Source organism: Kockiozyma suomiensis (assembly GCF_038497685.1).
Source record: "Kockiozyma suomiensis strain NRRL Y-17356 unplaced genomic scaffold V2V93scaffold_7, whole genome shotgun sequence".
In the NCBI taxonomy this organism is placed as follows: domain Eukaryota; kingdom Fungi; phylum Ascomycota; class Lipomycetes; order Lipomycetales; family Lipomycetaceae; genus Kockiozyma; species Kockiozyma suomiensis.
In genome coordinates, this window is record NW_027117670.1 from 613,750 (window position 1) to 630,104 (window position 16,355).

General features: G+C 46.8%; 7 protein-coding genes across 7 annotated transcripts; 2 read left to right on the forward strand and 5 right to left on the reverse strand.

Moving 5' to 3' along the window:
• Positions 1-3: 3 nt before the first annotated feature.
• V2V93DRAFT_391353 (FAD dependent oxidoreductase) lies at positions 4-1,358 on the reverse strand (the record flags this gene model as incomplete). The annotated part of the gene is made up of 2 exons (XM_066912435.1): positions 4-1,226; positions 1,310-1,358. The coding sequence occupies 2 exons, from the start codon at positions 1,356-1,358 to the stop codon at positions 4-6; spliced, it is 1,272 nt and encodes a 423-aa protein (XP_066765812.1).
• A 193-nt stretch (positions 1,359-1,551) lies between these two features.
• On the reverse strand, positions 1,552-3,827 carry V2V93DRAFT_391354 (uncharacterized protein; the record flags this gene model as incomplete). Its single annotated transcript, XM_066912436.1, has 4 exons — positions 1,552-1,820; positions 1,874-2,026; positions 2,094-3,740; positions 3,791-3,827. 4 exons carry the CDS (start codon positions 3,825-3,827, stop codon positions 1,552-1,554), a joined length of 2,106 nt encoding a protein of 701 aa, XP_066765813.1.
• Positions 3,828-4,840: 1,013 nt separating this feature from the next.
• V2V93DRAFT_397825 (uncharacterized protein) lies at positions 4,841-10,183 on the forward strand. Its single transcript, XM_066912545.1, has 6 exons — positions 4,841-5,002; positions 5,069-7,150; positions 7,652-8,044; positions 8,150-8,467; positions 8,528-9,005; positions 9,062-10,183. Exons 1-6 carry the CDS (start codon positions 4,922-4,924, stop codon positions 9,892-9,894), a joined length of 4,185 nt encoding a protein of 1,394 aa, XP_066765814.1. The 5' UTR covers positions 4,841-4,921; the 3' UTR covers positions 9,895-10,183.
• A 95-nt stretch (positions 10,184-10,278) lies between these two features.
• On the reverse strand, positions 10,279-11,436 carry V2V93DRAFT_324175 (Aft1 HRA domain-containing protein; the record flags this gene model as incomplete). Its single annotated transcript, XM_066907461.1, has 2 exons — positions 10,279-10,693; positions 10,739-11,436. The coding sequence occupies 2 exons, from the start codon at positions 11,434-11,436 to the stop codon at positions 10,279-10,281; spliced, it is 1,113 nt and encodes a 370-aa protein (XP_066765815.1).
• A 67-nt stretch (positions 11,437-11,503) lies between these two features.
• On the reverse strand, positions 11,504-12,743 carry V2V93DRAFT_248570 (uncharacterized protein). Its single transcript, XM_066907109.1, has one exon. It carries the CDS (start codon positions 12,538-12,540, stop codon positions 11,830-11,832), a length of 711 nt encoding a protein of 236 aa, XP_066765816.1. The 5' UTR covers positions 12,541-12,743; the 3' UTR covers positions 11,504-11,829.
• V2V93DRAFT_370059 (armadillo-type protein) lies at positions 12,688-14,699 on the forward strand. Its single transcript, XM_066910174.1, has 4 exons — positions 12,688-13,183; positions 13,233-13,627; positions 13,681-13,747; positions 13,815-14,699. The coding sequence occupies exons 1-4, from the start codon at positions 12,899-12,901 to the stop codon at positions 14,652-14,654; spliced, it is 1,587 nt and encodes a 528-aa protein (XP_066765817.1). The 5' UTR covers positions 12,688-12,898; the 3' UTR covers positions 14,655-14,699.
• On the reverse strand, positions 14,662-16,334 carry V2V93DRAFT_370064 (uncharacterized protein). Its single transcript, XM_066910175.1, has 2 exons — positions 15,001-16,334; positions 14,662-14,936 (listed from the first exon to the last, which is right to left on the reverse strand). The coding sequence occupies exons 1-2, from the start codon at positions 16,161-16,163 to the stop codon at positions 14,750-14,752; spliced, it is 1,350 nt and encodes a 449-aa protein (XP_066765818.1). The 5' UTR covers positions 16,164-16,334; the 3' UTR covers positions 14,662-14,749.
• Between the last annotated feature and the right edge of the window lie 21 nt (positions 16,335-16,355).

Genomic DNA, 16,355 nt, shown 5'->3' on the forward strand with positions numbered 1-16,355 from the left:
CCATTACTCTCCAGGCAACGGACCGCTGACGAAGTATCGTCTCGGGTCTAATGATGAAATATCGGCGCTTTTCGCCTCGCCCTCGAGCAATATCTCGGCCATCACCTTGCCAGTTCCCGGGGCATTGTTAATACCCCAACAGCTGTGTCCCGATGCAACGTAGAGATTCTGAGTGTTTGTAGGCCCGATTAGAGGCCCAGATGTAGAAGGCACATCGACAACAGGGAGATAGCACGCTTGCCTTCGTGTTATCTTACCACCAAGCAGCTCTTTTGAGATGATCCCAGCGTACTTCACAAGCTCATCACAGCGCTCCTTGAGAACCTCGACATCGTCCGTAGTTTCCGGAACTTCCACATAGTTATCACCTTCGCCGCAAATATACACTTCGTCCTTTCGCGCGTATATTTCGGGAGAGATGTATTTACCTTTGGCCAGTTTTAACTCAGTAAATAGAGCATAGGCCGAGACTGGTCGAGAGGGAGTTATTGTGATGGAATGGGCACGCAAACCCGAAACGGGACATGTTGGCAGCAAACGCGAAGTCCACGGGCCTACAGTAATAATGATCTTGTCTCCGCGAAGCACCTTCGATTGCGAATCTGAGGAAGCGGTCGAAACGGATGACACCGAGTCGGCCGACGATGCCACACCCACTGAGGCCGCCGAGGCTGCCGAGGCTGCGGTACCAGCTGGAGTGTACACAACAGATTCAACAGCATTACCTTTATTGGAATATGTGATTTTTGTAGCTTTGCCCATCACGAGTTGCACGGCACCGCATTCCTGCGCTCGTCGGAGCATGAACATTGTAAACTTATACGGATGTACTTGGGCAGTCGAGTCCTTGCCCGACAATGACGACCACGATTCGAGTACATCTTCGCGAACCCAATCTAGGTCTTCAGGGAGTTCAAGGTTCGCCGGCTTCTTTTTTGATACTCGCGCCGACTTGGAAAGGTTGCCTTCGAGCGAGACGGTCTGAAGACGACGATATGCCCACTCGTCCTCGCCGTTGTATTCATCAGCAAGCTCCTCATGAAGTCTGAAAGAAAGCGGAACAAGCTGAGAAGGAAACGCCCAAAGTGCTAGAAGGCCGCCGGCCTTACCGGATGCACCAGAGGCTGGACGTGTGGACTCGAGAATGGTGATGCGATGGGTTTTAGGCGAGAAGTTGGGATGGCGGGTGATATAGTAGGCGGTACAGACGCCTACAATTCCGGCACCTGGTAAACTATTAGCATCGCAAAGAGTGCGAGAGAATGAAATTGACGCGAGGCAACTCCACACAACAAAGGACGGCACTCACCGACAATGACGATGTGCTGCCGCCTGTCCTGGACCTGCGAAGACGGCATAGCAGAGCGGTCGGATGCTGAGGAGGAGTCAGCGTGGTAAATACAGGTAGCGGATGCGCTTTGCACTCGTCTGTAATGAAACGGAGGCAAGAGCAAAAGCGAGGAGGCCGTCTTTGAGTGTGGCCTGACGCTCAAAACCCGTGGCGGTGCTACGTGGCGCTCTATCCACAGCCACAATTTATTATGTCAGCGCCTACTTGCGTAGTCGGTACGCGCCAGCCACAAGCTCGAGACGCTCCTCCGCAATCATGGCCGCAAGAAAGTCACGGAGTTCGTCCGTACTGCGCGAGTATCCGAGTTCCTTGGGAATTAGCATTTTCAAGAACGACTGGATCCGATCTATCGGCAACGATTGAAGATTAGTCAGCATGCCAACAATGTAAGACCAGTACACGCGCATCTCCTCCGTAGCCTTTTCTTCTGCGGTCTGCACCGACGAACGGGCGGTGTCGTCCATGAGAACTGTAGATTGTTAGTGCTTTTCAGCTCGAGAAAAAGTGCAAGCCCATGCTCACCTTTCTTGGTGCTCTCTTCCGCGCGCTCAAGCAGCACATACGAGTTCCCATCTTCTTTCAACACGCCGTTCTTGACCCAAAACAGCGCGGCTCGGCGTACGGACGCCTCGTCAACGCGTAATCTTTGCATTAAGTCAGAGACAGTATATGAACCTGTTATTTGACATAGTTAGCGGCAAAGCCCGTGCAATCCAAAGCACTTTCCGCCCATTAAACATACCGCTGCTCTGAAACAAATAGATCATGCTTGCCTGGTCAGGCGACACACAAAATTTTAATGCTCGATCTTCCAGCTCTAGACTGACATCTACACTACCTAGTCGCTTTAACCACGTTAGTTTTCGCCCCGACTTGAGGGTTGAGAATTTTGCTGCATAGCGCTCCATCTGATCCTCAATTTCTGCTGGTGCTGCTAAATCGTCATTCTTGAATGTGGGCCAGAAGAATCGTGAGAGCATGCTGGCATGCAGCTTCCCATTAACCGGTATCACTCCTGGAGCAAGTAGTGCTCTGTCATGCACATTCAAATCAACGCGTTTACTTTCAGCAATATCCTTCACCATAACGTCGCAACTATGCAACTCCGACTCTCCAAATCTCAATTTAAGGAGCTCAAGATGCATTACTTCTCTATCAATCTCATAATTCTTGAGGTCGAGCAGTCTATTTGCAATCACGACAACGATCTCCTTTACAAACACTTCTTTATTATCATATAAAGATAAAAATGCGCCCACAAAGTCTGAAGTGCGTTGGTTTCGGAAATCAGGTGCCGCGTCTACTGGATCAGGTACCCAGTTCAGATCCATGTAATCGTCATCATTGCTATCATCAGCCTTACCCGATACATTGGCTAATTCTTTTCCTAGTTCGGATAAGTCGCCAGTATTTGGATCATCCACCTCCAGCATGCCATTGACTATGCACTTGACTGTATCATCACGTTCACGCAGATATCTACGGATTGGCCGTGATACCTTGTCTAGCAGTACTCCTCGAGGATCAAGTAGCCGGAACACTTTGATTGTCGAAATGTAGAAAGTTATGACATCTGCTGTGTTGACGCCACTGTGAAGTAAGCGCTGCTGACATGACGTCTGGAACGATGCGACAAGCTGAGATCTATGTTCCTGGGTCTTCATGCATGATCTCAGGTCCTCTAGTCCTGGTATCGAATCTGGGAACCCCACCACAATACTAAACATCTCTCCTATTCGAAGCCTAGCCAGACACTCTGACGCGAGCTCATACATGCGCTCACAAATTGTTCCATCGTCTCTAACAAGAACCTTAACTGCCCGTGCGATTGGCCCGTAGATTACCTCTTTCAGCTCCATCAGCGCAGGTGGTTCATCTTCTTCGCGCTCTAATCTCATGGAATACTGCTCGCTCACGTAGTATTGAATAAATGAGTGATAAACTTTTGCAACCACACGTTCAATCAAGTCTTGAATGCCTAGAATCTCAACTTTCTCTCGAAGCTCATTCAAAAACTCTAATCGTTGAGATTCGTAGTCGTCTTGCATTACTTTTTCTCTCTCATCGTCTTCGTCCAAGGGTGATGGCTTCCCGCACTTTGACAAGTGGTAATCAATCATCATAAGAGAGACTATTTGAAATTCATAGTCAGATAAGGCAATCTCAGTCATCGCGTTCAGCGAGTGAGCAAACCGCGAACGGCTAGGTGAGTGCTCCGGGAAGATGTACTTTAACGGATAACAATAATGGTTGAAGGCATCGCATAAGGTCGATAGAACTCTCTTCATAGTTTCTGCTAGTATCGTAGGCTGTAATAGCACCTCCGGACTCTTGAAATGGCTTTTGGCAGTCGGTAGAGCGTGCATGACAAAATGAGAACGAACAACATCTAACATAATTAGCCCCGATCTTCAACACCGTTGAGACACACAAACTAACCAATATACCAATCCAGCAGTCTATCCAAGAGCTTCATCTTCTCGAGCCTTTTCACAGCAATCGGTAGACCGCTTGGAGGAGGATGAAGTAATGCTTTAGGCGACATCCACGAAGTAACCTTGTCCCAGTCTGCGGTAACAGCGCTTGCCGAGCGCGCTTCATTAGCTATCAGAAACGCGTCTGACCGCCGCTCTGGCGCCAAAAATACGGCGTCGTAGAATGGACCTTTGGATGCGAGCCAGTGATTCATGTTTATATACTGCGCAAGTTTAGTCGACCTGATTCTGTCGAGCGCGATCTATTTGTTGACGAACACGCGCGCCAGTGAGTGACATTTTCGGCGAATTGCCCACTAAGATTAGCCATAATCATTATATTGTATCTCACGTGATTCACCCCTTATTTAGGCGAGGGGTAGAGTAGGCGGGTGCTGTATTGATCAATTATAGCGGAAACGAACGTTCATTGATATCCGTCACCACTCATCTAGCCGGCATTTCGAAAGAGCTCTCTTTGTCTTTTGTCCCAAACAACGTAAGATATCAGACGGAAAAAGAGCTGATAAAGCTTAGAAAAATTCAGAAGGGTACTGACGGTCGCGGTGAGGAGACACAGAAAGTAGCGATGCCTTCGCACTCGCCGTCGCCGACGCCCGCTCCGGTTCTCCCGCGTACGAACTCCTCCTCAAGCTCAATATTTTCGTCCAAACGAAGAAATGCAAAGTCTGGTACTAGCAGCAGCAATAGTGCGAGTAGCAGTAATGGAGGCAGCAAGCGACCTCTGATTGCTGCCGAACAGAAAGCATCTTTGGCCGAAGGAATTTATTCGCCTTCAAATCCACACTTGCACGATCTCAGCAGAACTTCTACCGGGCGCTCCAGCATACGGTCTGTTGACCAAGGTGATGACTATCGGGCATCTAGTATTCCTCGCACTGGTAACTTGATGCATTCAATCAGTGTTACCTCGGCACGATCTACGGCCAGTCAGCCTTCTTCTCAAGGGCGAGCTAGTCATGATATGAGTAACCGTGCAAGCGTATATGCTGACGATGATGGTCAAAGTATTTACAGCGTACGGCCAAGGACCTCCAGAGGATCGTCGTCTACTGCGAGATATTCGACAGCGTCAATGATGTCAAACGTTTCGGATTTCGCTTTTGAGCGGCCAAAGAATGATGCCGCCATTGATCGCATGTTTCAAGAACTAATGGTATGTCGCCTTTAGCTATCTATTTCTATATTACGAGAGCTGCAACTAACTCTTTTGCAGAATAAGCGAGATTTTAAGTCCCTTCCTCAACAAGCTCGTCAGCAGATGCTCAGCTACCCAACTTCTAAAAAGTGGATGCTGATTCACCAGGACGCTCTTACAGAATATCAGAATCAGCGCCGCAGGAACTCTACCAAAGATGACGAAAGCACGCCAGAGTGGTATGTGCGCAAGATTATGGATATGACAGTCACGTCCAAGCAACTTGGGAACCTTTGGGTTTGTCTTCGCACTGAGCCGATAGCTTGGGTTAAGGCGTTCTGTGCAGCACAAGGCCAGCTTGCTCTATGCACAGTAATCTCACACATCAACCAACGATACAATCGCCAGTCTGAGGAAAGTATCGAGCGTGAATATGATTTGGTAAAGTGTCTCAAAGCTTTACTAAATCTCGAGTATGCTGCCGATGAAGCTCTACGTTCAACCAAATGTATACCGGCATTGATCGGCTCTATTGTATCTCCCCGTCTGTCAACTAGACGACTTGTCACAGATATTCTCACATTCTTGGCCCATTGGGCGCGCCCATACGGACACACGCAAGTAATCAACGCTTTTGATCAGCTTAAAGCTCACTTGAACGAGCAAGGTCGATTTGATGTCTGGCTCCATACCGTTGAGTCTACACTTAGCGGGCGAGGAAAATGGGGTTCGCTAGTTGGTGCCAGCGAAGAGCTACGCTCGGCAGGGGTTGGTTCTGAAAATTTATTGATGGAGTACAGTCTTGCAACAATATTATTAGTGAATATATTAGCACAGGGCTCGGAAGAAATAAAAATTCGCGTGCATGTAAGGGCACAGCTTAAAGCTGCCGGTCTTCCACGAATCACGCGTGAAATGCAACAATTCAACTATGATCTTGTTAATGAACAAATTCAGCAATACGAAGATGCTGCTGCGCTAGATTATGAGGACTTGATGGAGCAGCAACAAGAAGAGGAAATTCGTGATCTTGATGATCCGGTAGAAATCGCGGAGGATATTTGGGCACGCGTTCGCGGCACCGCGTCCGAAGACTTCTTCGTATCTGCAATGCAGCATCTATTGCTAGTTAGAGATGCTAAGCCCGAAGATAATGCGCACGCCTTTAAGCTGATTGACGGCATTTTATCATATGTTGCTATGGACCGTATACTTCCGGATCGCGATCTTCGCTCAACATTGCAATTCACTGTTCATGATATAATGAGTAAAATGTATTCAGACGAGCAAGCACGTCGCGCATTTTTGGATGCTATTGAAGCAGACAAACGAGCCGAGCAAGCGATAGCTGAGCGCGAAGAGATGCGTGCTCAGGTCGACATGGGCGCTGATGGCATGGTTGCTAAACTCAAAAAAGAGGTCGCTGAACAAGGTGAGATCATAAAGCTGCAGCGGCGCACCAACAATGCACTTCGTCGCGAGCTCGAGGAATTGTCAAGGTCTCATATGAATCATTTGCAAACTTCAGAAGTTGAAATTAGGGAACTGTATTTACAACTCCAAGAGTCTGGATTGATTTCGAGTCAACCCGCCAATGGTCCCAATTATGATCCAATTAGCGCTGAAGCAAAGAGGAGTGTTGTGCGAAAATTGGAAGAGCAGATGGCTGCCCGGGAATCTGAAGTCAAAAATCAAAGCAAACTGTGGGATGTTCCGACTGAAATACAGCCGAAGTTGCGTGAACTGCGTGAGATGAATTTGAAGCTGCAAGAGCCTGCTCAGAGCTTAAGCCCAAGTGGAAGTGTCAAAAGGATGGGGCCTCGTGCACTTCCTATTATTGGTGCGCCTAATGGATTACTACAGCAAGTAGCAATGGCTGAAGCCGCGAAGAATGGTCAAGCTAGAGGAGCTAGCGTTCCGATTATATCAGCTGGTAATGGTGGCGAAGTAATGTCCAGTGAAGGCGCGCAAACTCCGTCGGGGTCGAGGAATTTAAGACGGAATTCGGCTATCAAGCGACGCAGTATTTCTTCCTCGATTAGCTCTCTCCAGTCAGGCACAACTATGACCGGCACACCGTACACTTCTATTTCTTCTGCTGCCGATATTCAAACGTTACATCCGACAGTGTCTGACGCGAACGGGATCACGTCGCAGACTATTTCAGTTGCTCCACACGATCGCCTGACCTTTATGAATGGGTCGCCAGACAAGTCTAACCGAGCGACTACAGTTATTGAAACCGGCTCACCAGTACTATCCTACCCTCAGTCACCATCTTTGTCTGGAAACCAGGGAGAGGCATCGCCTATTCACACACCTACACGCATCAATCGTACAAAGGGTGCTCTTCAGACTCACCAGATGCTGTTGAGTTCCCCAGAACCAGATACATCGCCGATGTCTACGTTGTCAACGCGAACCGATCAGACTGTGAGTGGTGTAATCGCTGCTAGTCAGAAGGTTGCAGCTTTGGTAGGTGCCAAGGCAGGCACTTCCGTGCCGAATGAGACAACAGGGCTTGCTTATCCAGCCTCTTTAACTAGTGCTGATATTTCATCTGCCCTTCCTCCATCCGCCCCGTCGTTTCCGAATTCGCTTGGGATTTCTCAAGGCCCGGTTGCTCCTTCACCACCTCCTTTGCCGAACAATCTGATATTTGACAAGCCCAATACTCCAGTGACTTCTGAAGTATCCGCTCCACCTCCTCCACCGCCACCTCCACTTCCAGCGAATCTCACATTTGGTAATAACGCTCCTCCACCGCCTCCTCCTCCTCCTCCTCCACTTTCTGATACGCTTAGTGGTGCTCCACCCCCACCACCACCGCCTCCCCTTCCCGCAATGTTCAACGGAGCGCCGCCACCACCACCACCACCACCTCCTCCTCCTCCAGGCATGCCTATTCCTAATGCACCGCCCCTTCCACCACCTTCCCTTGCATCTTCGGCTCTGAAGCTGCCAACCACACCGAAAGCTGCGCCTGCGCCTGTGCCACGTAAGAAAATCAAACCCATGCATTGGGAGAAATTAGATGCTGTTGAATATACTGTTTGGGCAGTTGATGACGAAGAAGAAGAAGATGATGATGATGATGAGACTGAAACCGAAACCACAGGTGACGAAGCTGAAGCTCCAGAAGAATCCAAGACTGCTAGAGTGAAGGTGAATCGCAAGAGCGTTAGAGCTGGTATTTATAATGTTTTGCAAAATAAGGGGATTTTCGATGAGGTTGAGCGAATCTTTGCGGCTAAAGAGGCCAAAAAGATTGGAGCTGGCGGACGCAAGAAAGGAATTGAAGAAAAGAAAAGCTTTATCTCTCGAGATCTGGCGCAACAATTTGAGATCAATCTTCATGCCTTTGCGAATCTGTCGGTGGAGGAGCTCGTGATGAAAATTCTCAAATGCGATAAGGAAGCTCTCAAGAATACGAATGTGCTGGAATTTTTAAACAAAGAAGATTTAGTTAGAATACCTGATTCTGTGGTATGTTTTATATTTATATCGAGTACGACATGTGCGGAAAGCTGACTTTAGTTATAGTCGCGCAATTTACTTCCTTATTCGACTGCCTGGTCGAATTTAGTAGTTAGTCGGTCTCCTGAGAAGGATCCGTCAGAATTGTCGCGTGCCGATCAGATATATCTCGAGCTGTGTTTCAATTTACAAATATACTGGAAGTCTCGGATGCGTGCTCTAGTGCTCAGACAGACTTTTGAGCATGAATACGATGAGCTTATGCAGAAGTTGAAGCTTATTGACAGTGCTAGCGAGGCGATCAAAAATTCTACAAGATTGCGAGATCTGTTTGATATCATTCTTGCGGTGGGAAATTATATGAATGGTGCTACAAAACAAGCCACAGGATTTAAGTTGAGTTCTTTGCAAAGACTTGCATTTACTAAGGACGAGGGTAATACGATGACATTCCTACATTACGTCGAGAAAATTGTGCGAACCTCGTTTGAGAATTTGGATGGCTTTATTGATGATTTGAAGGATGTAATTTCGGTTTCTAAATGTGAGTATTATTACTATATGTTGATAATTGTGACTGGTCTAACGCTATCAATACAGTATCGGTCGAGCAAGTGCAGTCTGATTGTCGGCAGTTTATTCAGTCCGTCAAGAATGTGCAAGATTCAGTCGACTTCGGCAACCTTTCAGACCGATCGATTTTCCATCCTGAAGACCGAGTATTGGCGGTAGTCTTACCATTCCTTCCAGAAGCTAGAACAAAACGAGACTACTTGCAAGAGCATTTGCAAAATACTATCTTAACTTTCGATGACGTTCTCAAGTTCTTTGGTGAAGATCCTAAGGATACTGCGTCGCGACAGAGCTTCTTTTTGAAATTCTATAATTTTATAAATGATTACCAGAAAGCTAAAAAAGAAAATCTGATTAGAGAAGATGACTCAAGAGCGTACGAGCAGCGAAAGAAGCAAATGCTTGAGCAGCAAAAGAAATCGGAAGAATTAGCTTCTGCCTCTACAGGATCTCCGAGAAAAGAAGGTGACAATGCAGTGATGGATAATTTGCTTGCGAAATTACGCGCAGCCGGCCCACAAGCCGGGGATGCGCGTGCTGCACGACGAAGAGCCGCTGCAAGGAAAGCTCAGGCATTGCGGAATGCGAAGGAAAAAAGTGAAGAAGCAAGTTCTGAAACTGCTGATTCTTCGTCGACTTCTATGTCGCGCGCGACTTCCGAAGAGAGAGTAGAGACAACAGATCTCGCCGCTGAAAAAAATCCTGTCTTCTTGTCCGATATTGAACCCGCTGAAGACAAGCAAAGTGAGCTGCAAAAATTCGAGCCAATCGAACCTGTTGCAGCGCAAGAAGCCCCAGTAGAGACGGAAATCGCGTCAGAGCCGATTGGAGATACAAGCCCGATGGATAGTAATGAGTAATGATGCAAATGATTTTGTTATGGTGATTACTGCATGTGCATAATTAATACACGGATTTTGGTGGAAGGGCGGTTTTTGGAATCGTTATATATAGATAATTCTACTGTATTTGTAATATTGACCGTTAGGTATCTACTCATTTGTGCCAGCCTATACAAAAATGTGAAACGGTAGAGGTGAAAGAGATGAGTCATTATCAACGAATACCAACTAAAACTCCTTTATAGCTAGCAATCAGGCATATTGCTCTTTGTTACCGCCTACAAAAAAACCGCGACAGATATTTGTAAAAAAAAAAAAAAAAAGAACCCAGACAGCGACCTCAGAACACCGTGAAACGTCTTTATTTTGTCATAACCTTTTTTTCCTACAGTACATGTGCGCTTATACGAAGCGGCGGTTAGCCATCTGGTGACTCTGCATCCCCTGTGGCTGCGACGGTATGCCTTGCAAACCCGAGACAAAATCCTGGCCGAGAGCAAGAGTGATTGGATCCTGACCAGGAGGCAGAGCGCGAGAAGCAGAGCAGTCTTTATGAGCAATAAGAAGCGTTTTGAGACTAACTACCTGCTCTCTGAGAAGACTGATCTGCTTGTTTAAATTGTCGTTTTCATTTCCGTAATAGTCGCATTTAGCCTGCAAGCTCTGAAGCCATTGCTTCTTTCGCTGACGACATTTGAGGGCAGCAACACGATTACGCTCGAGGAAATTTTTCCGTTTCTCTTCTTCAGTCATTTTACGAGTATCAGCATTGTTGCCGTTATTGTCCTCGTCATCGTCATCTTCGTTACTGTTGTTGCTACTGTGGGAATTCTTGCCATCGTCATCTTCATAATTGCTCGACTGTTTAATTGGAGAGGCGGAGCCGTCCATATTCCTGAGGCGCTTGTTGCTAGACTGCTCGTCAGTCTTGCGGCCAGATTTACGAGTGCTTGCACGCTTTTTCTCTTGCTTGTCAGATTTGCTGTTGGCTGATGTAGAAGATGAGGATGCTTTATTCGCATCAGCCTGGCCCTGGCTGAGAAGGAAAAGACCATTCGCAGCAACGCTCGCCGAATCGACAGCGGTGCTTTCGCTCTTCTGTGGTGCAGCTTCAAGTTTAGGTGGCTTCAGCTGTGATTCTGTAGTTTGGGCTTCAACAGGGAGAGGAGTTTGAGGAAACGAGGTTGCGCTGATGCCAGCAGGAGTAGTAAGACCAAATATAGCGGCTGTAGTTGGTGACGGTGCAGGAAAGATGGACCCAGATCCACCCGGAGTGAGACCTGAACGGATGCCAGATTCATTAGGAGTCAATCCCGAGCGCAGATGTGAGTCAACGAAGGCGGCTGCTTGCGGACCCTGTAGCATGGCAGGCGATAACGGACCTGATCGTAAAGAGTTCAGGCTCCAGTAATTTGCAGCCGCCTGAGACGCTGGCGTGCCCAGCAGGGAGGAAGGGGATGCCAGAGAGGCGACGGGAGGCAGCAATTGTTTCTGCGCTGAGGTCGGGGTGCCCTCTTTTGACGCAAACGACTGCTCAAAAGGATTCGGTTCGAGATCCATTGTTAGAAAAGAGGCTTGTTCGGGTAGGAAGCGAAAAGAGCGCTAGAGCGAGACGGTCGCTTGGAGGCGGCGAGGAAGACGGACGAACTGGCGAGAAGAGGTTTGTCAGCAAGCGAGTCGAAAGGGAGAACGGGCAAAGCAGCAAAAGCCAGCGACTGGCCCAAACAGCAAGTAGACCACGGAAGAGCACTCACGAGATATTCGAGCACAAAGGGTTTCGCTAGAGGATGCTGCGGCGCTGAGTACGCGTCGGAACCGAGCTGCACAATGAGCGAACGATGACGACGGCGCTGGCGGCGGTGACGTACTTTATAAGAGTTGTGCGCGTGGCGACTGCGCATTTGTGCTTTCCAACGTTGGCGCATTTATGCCGCCGATCACAAACGGTCTTGGTCATATATTAGTAAGCACGTCATTCTCGCCTCGCGTCGGCAGCTCGATGCTGCGCAACAGCAGTGTGAAGGTGCGCATCAGGTCACGGAATTCGTCCGCTGTGGTCGGCACACCCGAGTAGCGCGCAGCCTCATAGCCGACAGTAAACTTGCTTGCCAGAGCACCATCAATTTCGACGTGTTGCTCCAAAAATTGTACGTACTCGCCCAAAGTCGTCCCTGGCGGCCGGCCCAATAGAGGATGCAGTCCGTGAGCCTTCTCCTCAAGTAGCTTCACGCTTTCCATCAGAACCTCCAGGTATGGCACATTCGGAAATTCAATATTTGTCTGTGATGGCGGTGGCAGGCCCGGGTGGGTCACCGTATCGGGTGGGGCCAGCTTTTTCTGTATCATCTGGCAGCGCACAAGCTCGCTTTCTATTGCGACTGCACAATTCTTTGGCAGGTCGTATCGACCTGGGACGTAGTATTTTGGAATATCCGCTAGCATATTGCGCACGTTGTATAGTCGGATAATGTAGAGCAAGAGTGACACAATTCCGACGGCAACATATGTGGCGCTCACGATGATTTCATTGTATATTTGCTTATTCCGATAAGACTGAGAAAGCAAGTCGGCAGGCGTAACGATAACAAATCCAGCAGTAAAAAATATTAGCAAAAACAAACTGCACCGGTACAGAAACCGGGACTGTTTTGCTGAAAGTACCATTTATATGCCGATAAATATGAGATTTGTGGATAAACAGCTAGCTGACAGCGAGCATGAGATTCTCCGTGGCCTTTTTAAACATCAAAATATCCAAAATCGCAAAAATAAGTCGACCAAACAGATCAAAGGTGTGTTATTCTGGGGTAGCAGTGAACCAAACAAATGTTGCACTTTCTCGGGGAGGGTGTGGTCAGATTGAAGCTGCCCCGGTTAGATTGGGTGTAGACTATTCGAGCAGGGTAACTTTGGAATCCGACCGTCATTGCCTAGTCAGGGGCAGAGTAAACAACCTGTCGACAGCTTAATATCCGAACTCTTGTCAATTGTGGTCTATGGGCTGCTGTTCTACCTGCAAACTATGGCCGATGGCGAATCAAATAGACTGCCCGTCACTCCTTCAAAGGCTACAGATATTAATACAAAACCTGCAGAGCTCCGCTCATTGCGTTCAAGAAACAGCCTCTTGCGCGTTGACCTCGCGTCTCTGCCTGATGATATCCTCAGCCAGCATCACTTTCGAAACAAAGAAGACGATGTTTTTAGTGATCGAAAAGAGAATTTGGATATTGATGGACATGGCTGCGCTACCGTGCTTATGCAACGGGGTGCCACGGTTCTAAACAGGAAATTTGAATTACTCTTAGTACGCGCCATACTAGATGACTACAGAACGCTGCTAACTCTAGCTACAGGACGACCGAAACGTTTCGCCCAGTAAAAGACGGGATCTACGAGGTTTAGATTCAAATCTCAAAGCAAATCTTATAATCAACAGCTTAGCCCCGCCTCATGTAACTTCATCTCTACGACGACAGCCATCTCCGTCGCCAATCCCTCGATTCTTGAAGCACTTTCGCAAGCGCCGCGGGCTAGAGAATCAGGTTTACAGAATATACTTAGTTACGCCATTGGATTATATTGATTACTTGAAATCAACAAGCATCGCACAGCTTCTACTCTGTACCGTCCGAGATTTGAAAATATGCCTACGCGGAGAGAGTATTCACTGGTTGTCTGAGTTCTTGCGTTTAGATGGAATTGACGAATTATGCGCTGCTGTAAACCAAATAATAAGCAGCGAGTGGAGGTTTGCTTCTGTGAAACCGTTCTTCTAGTCTTCATTTTCTAATAGTCTATTAGAGAAGTATCTGATGATCTACTCTTTCATGAGTTTATGCAATGCCTTCAAACCATCTCCTCTACCAAGGTTTGTAAATTGAGTCCGTATTATTTTTTTGCCTGTTAGCATATTGACTTTTTAATTTTCGTATCAGCTTGGACAGGTTCATCTTGCTTCAGTGTCATCCACCTTCTTTCCCACTCTAGTCACGTTTCTGTTCTCTGATTCCCAGCCGTCTGATTTTTCTGACCGCAGCTGCATTCTGTCCCTGCTAATAAGCTACTTAAAACAAGCAGATCCAAGCCAGCGTGAACACCGTTCACGTTGTATTTTGTCATACTTGGAAGAAGCTAACACTACTTCAGACAAGCCTGAGCCGGAATTTATAGAATTGTGTCATATTTCGCGTCCACTGAAAAAATGGGCTAACGAGTGCAATAATGTTGTACGAGACGTCTTTTGGATTTTCAAGCGTATCGGCACTCATATTCGTTTATCTCCGATAAAGAATCGCTCGATGGAAGACGTTTTTCACAAGCAGACCGAAAGATGCAAGATTAGAATGAGTAGCCGTGTCGGAATAAGTGCTCTTGAGTGTACAGCTACAGAGTACCTGGCCAGTCATATCGAGCTAATTAATCTCCTCATATGCTCGATATCTTCGAAATCTGACCGAGCAGAATTGCGGCAGAGATTGAAGGTAGCCGGATTTGAGATGCTTATTGGGAAATACTTGCGAGCAGTGGTAGGTTATTCGGAAAACCTAGCCATAAACCTTGAAATACTAGTGACAGTTGCATATTTTGATGATTGGGATACGAGCTTGATGAGAAGTGGAATGCAACGAGATCGTGAAAGGTCAAGAATGCGATATTTAGAGAATGATGAGCCGAGTTTGAAAACTGGACACTTCATTGCCGAAATACCTAGTGCGAAGAGCGTACTTTCTGATGCGCTTTTTGATGCATCTGAAATTATAGATGAGAACATTTGATGTCTATACGTTTCATTATTCAATGCATTGTTTATATATACAAAGTGATATTGATTCTCTAATCTGTAGAGCATTCTATATAAAAATCGTCTTTTTTAATAGCCGAGAGCTTTAGTATCCACCAATAGCTTGCTTCGCAAGGCAGTAATTCTATCCAGTTCACTAACAGGAAGAGACGTAGAAGAAATTAGAAACAGAGCATCATAACGCAAATTTGTCAAGGCAACAATAATCATGTAAAGTTGCGCCCGCTTTTGTTCTATCGTGAGATTGGAAACAGGACTATGACCAGAGTTAATAAGTAGCCTTCCTTCTTGAAATCAAGTCGAGAGTGAAATTGTCTTACCATGCTCGCTGAAGTAGTGCCCAGTTTAACTCACTTTCATTCATAGCCCAGACACCACCCCACCGTCCAATCAGCATATTATCAGCTATCAAAAATGACATATGTCGCAGCAGCGCTTCGATAAGCGGTGCTCTAATGATGAAAAAAGGATGTACCCAACCCGGAATCATACCAATTGCCTTCCCAATCTGTACGAGCTCCTCTTGGGAGCATAATGGAATTGCTTTTCGCAGCAAGTCGATGGTAATTCCATCAGGCTTGTCGTTGCTTGTTTTGGCATCTCTGTGCGAAGTTGAGAAAGTGTTGCGCGCGGAGAGAATGTTTTTTTCCCATGTCTTAATGTACTTCTTTTCAGTATCTTCAAATAAATCGAGAGATACTGCTAGCCTAGGGAAGAAAAATTTGGAGATAATACTGTTCAGGCCAAATAGAGATGTCAGAATCGGAAGATACAAGGGCGAGGTAGATCTTCTCAATATTTGAAACTCAGTCCTACTAAGCTCTTCCGGATCTGGGATATACACATCTATCAGCTCTGACGGTTCATGAACACTTGATCCTGGAGATTTGCGCATGTCATCTTCGCTGGCTGAGAGTCTGTTGATTCGGGAATAGTATAGCTCTGACGAAATAATTGACGATACTATAGCATTGAAGCCCCCATTTGGTAGATTGACCCTTTCGTTGATTTCTTTTCGCAAGCTCCATACTCTTGCAAAATGTCGCAGCACATCATAAAGATATTTTGGAACAAACAACATCTTGCTGGCAATCGAATATTTTGTTAGCGTTGGAATCTTGGAAATGACATTAATGGTGTCATTTTCGCTGCTCACACTTCTAGCACTCGAATTTGACACCCAATGCTGCCAATTAATAATCGGGTACGGTCCGCTCAGTTTCGTCTTTCTAACAAATTGAGTTAAAGCAGTACTAGTACCGTTGCTAGATCTCGGAACGTTAAATAATCCCAGCGGAGAATCTGGGTGTCGTAGACTCTCGTTGACAACCGGATACTGTACAGATGGAAACCCTTTGGGATTGGGAAACGATATACCAGTTTTCGGTAAATCTTTTGCCTGGAGAGAATATTGTCGACGAGAGAAGCGAAGAAAAGGAATTGTATGTCTCGTGTAAAGACATGATTGGGTTGTCGCGCTCATCGTGGCATGCCTCGTCGGATATGTTGCGTTGCTGTCGTTGTTACTGCTGTTGTTGTTATGCCAGTTTCATTGATTGAGAATAATCATACACAGCAATAAAATTTGGAGAAGAGAGAGAGCCTCTGGCCGTTGAAAATATACGAATGGCTGCAATTGACAATTAACCACAAAATAAAATCTTAGCGTGAGGCT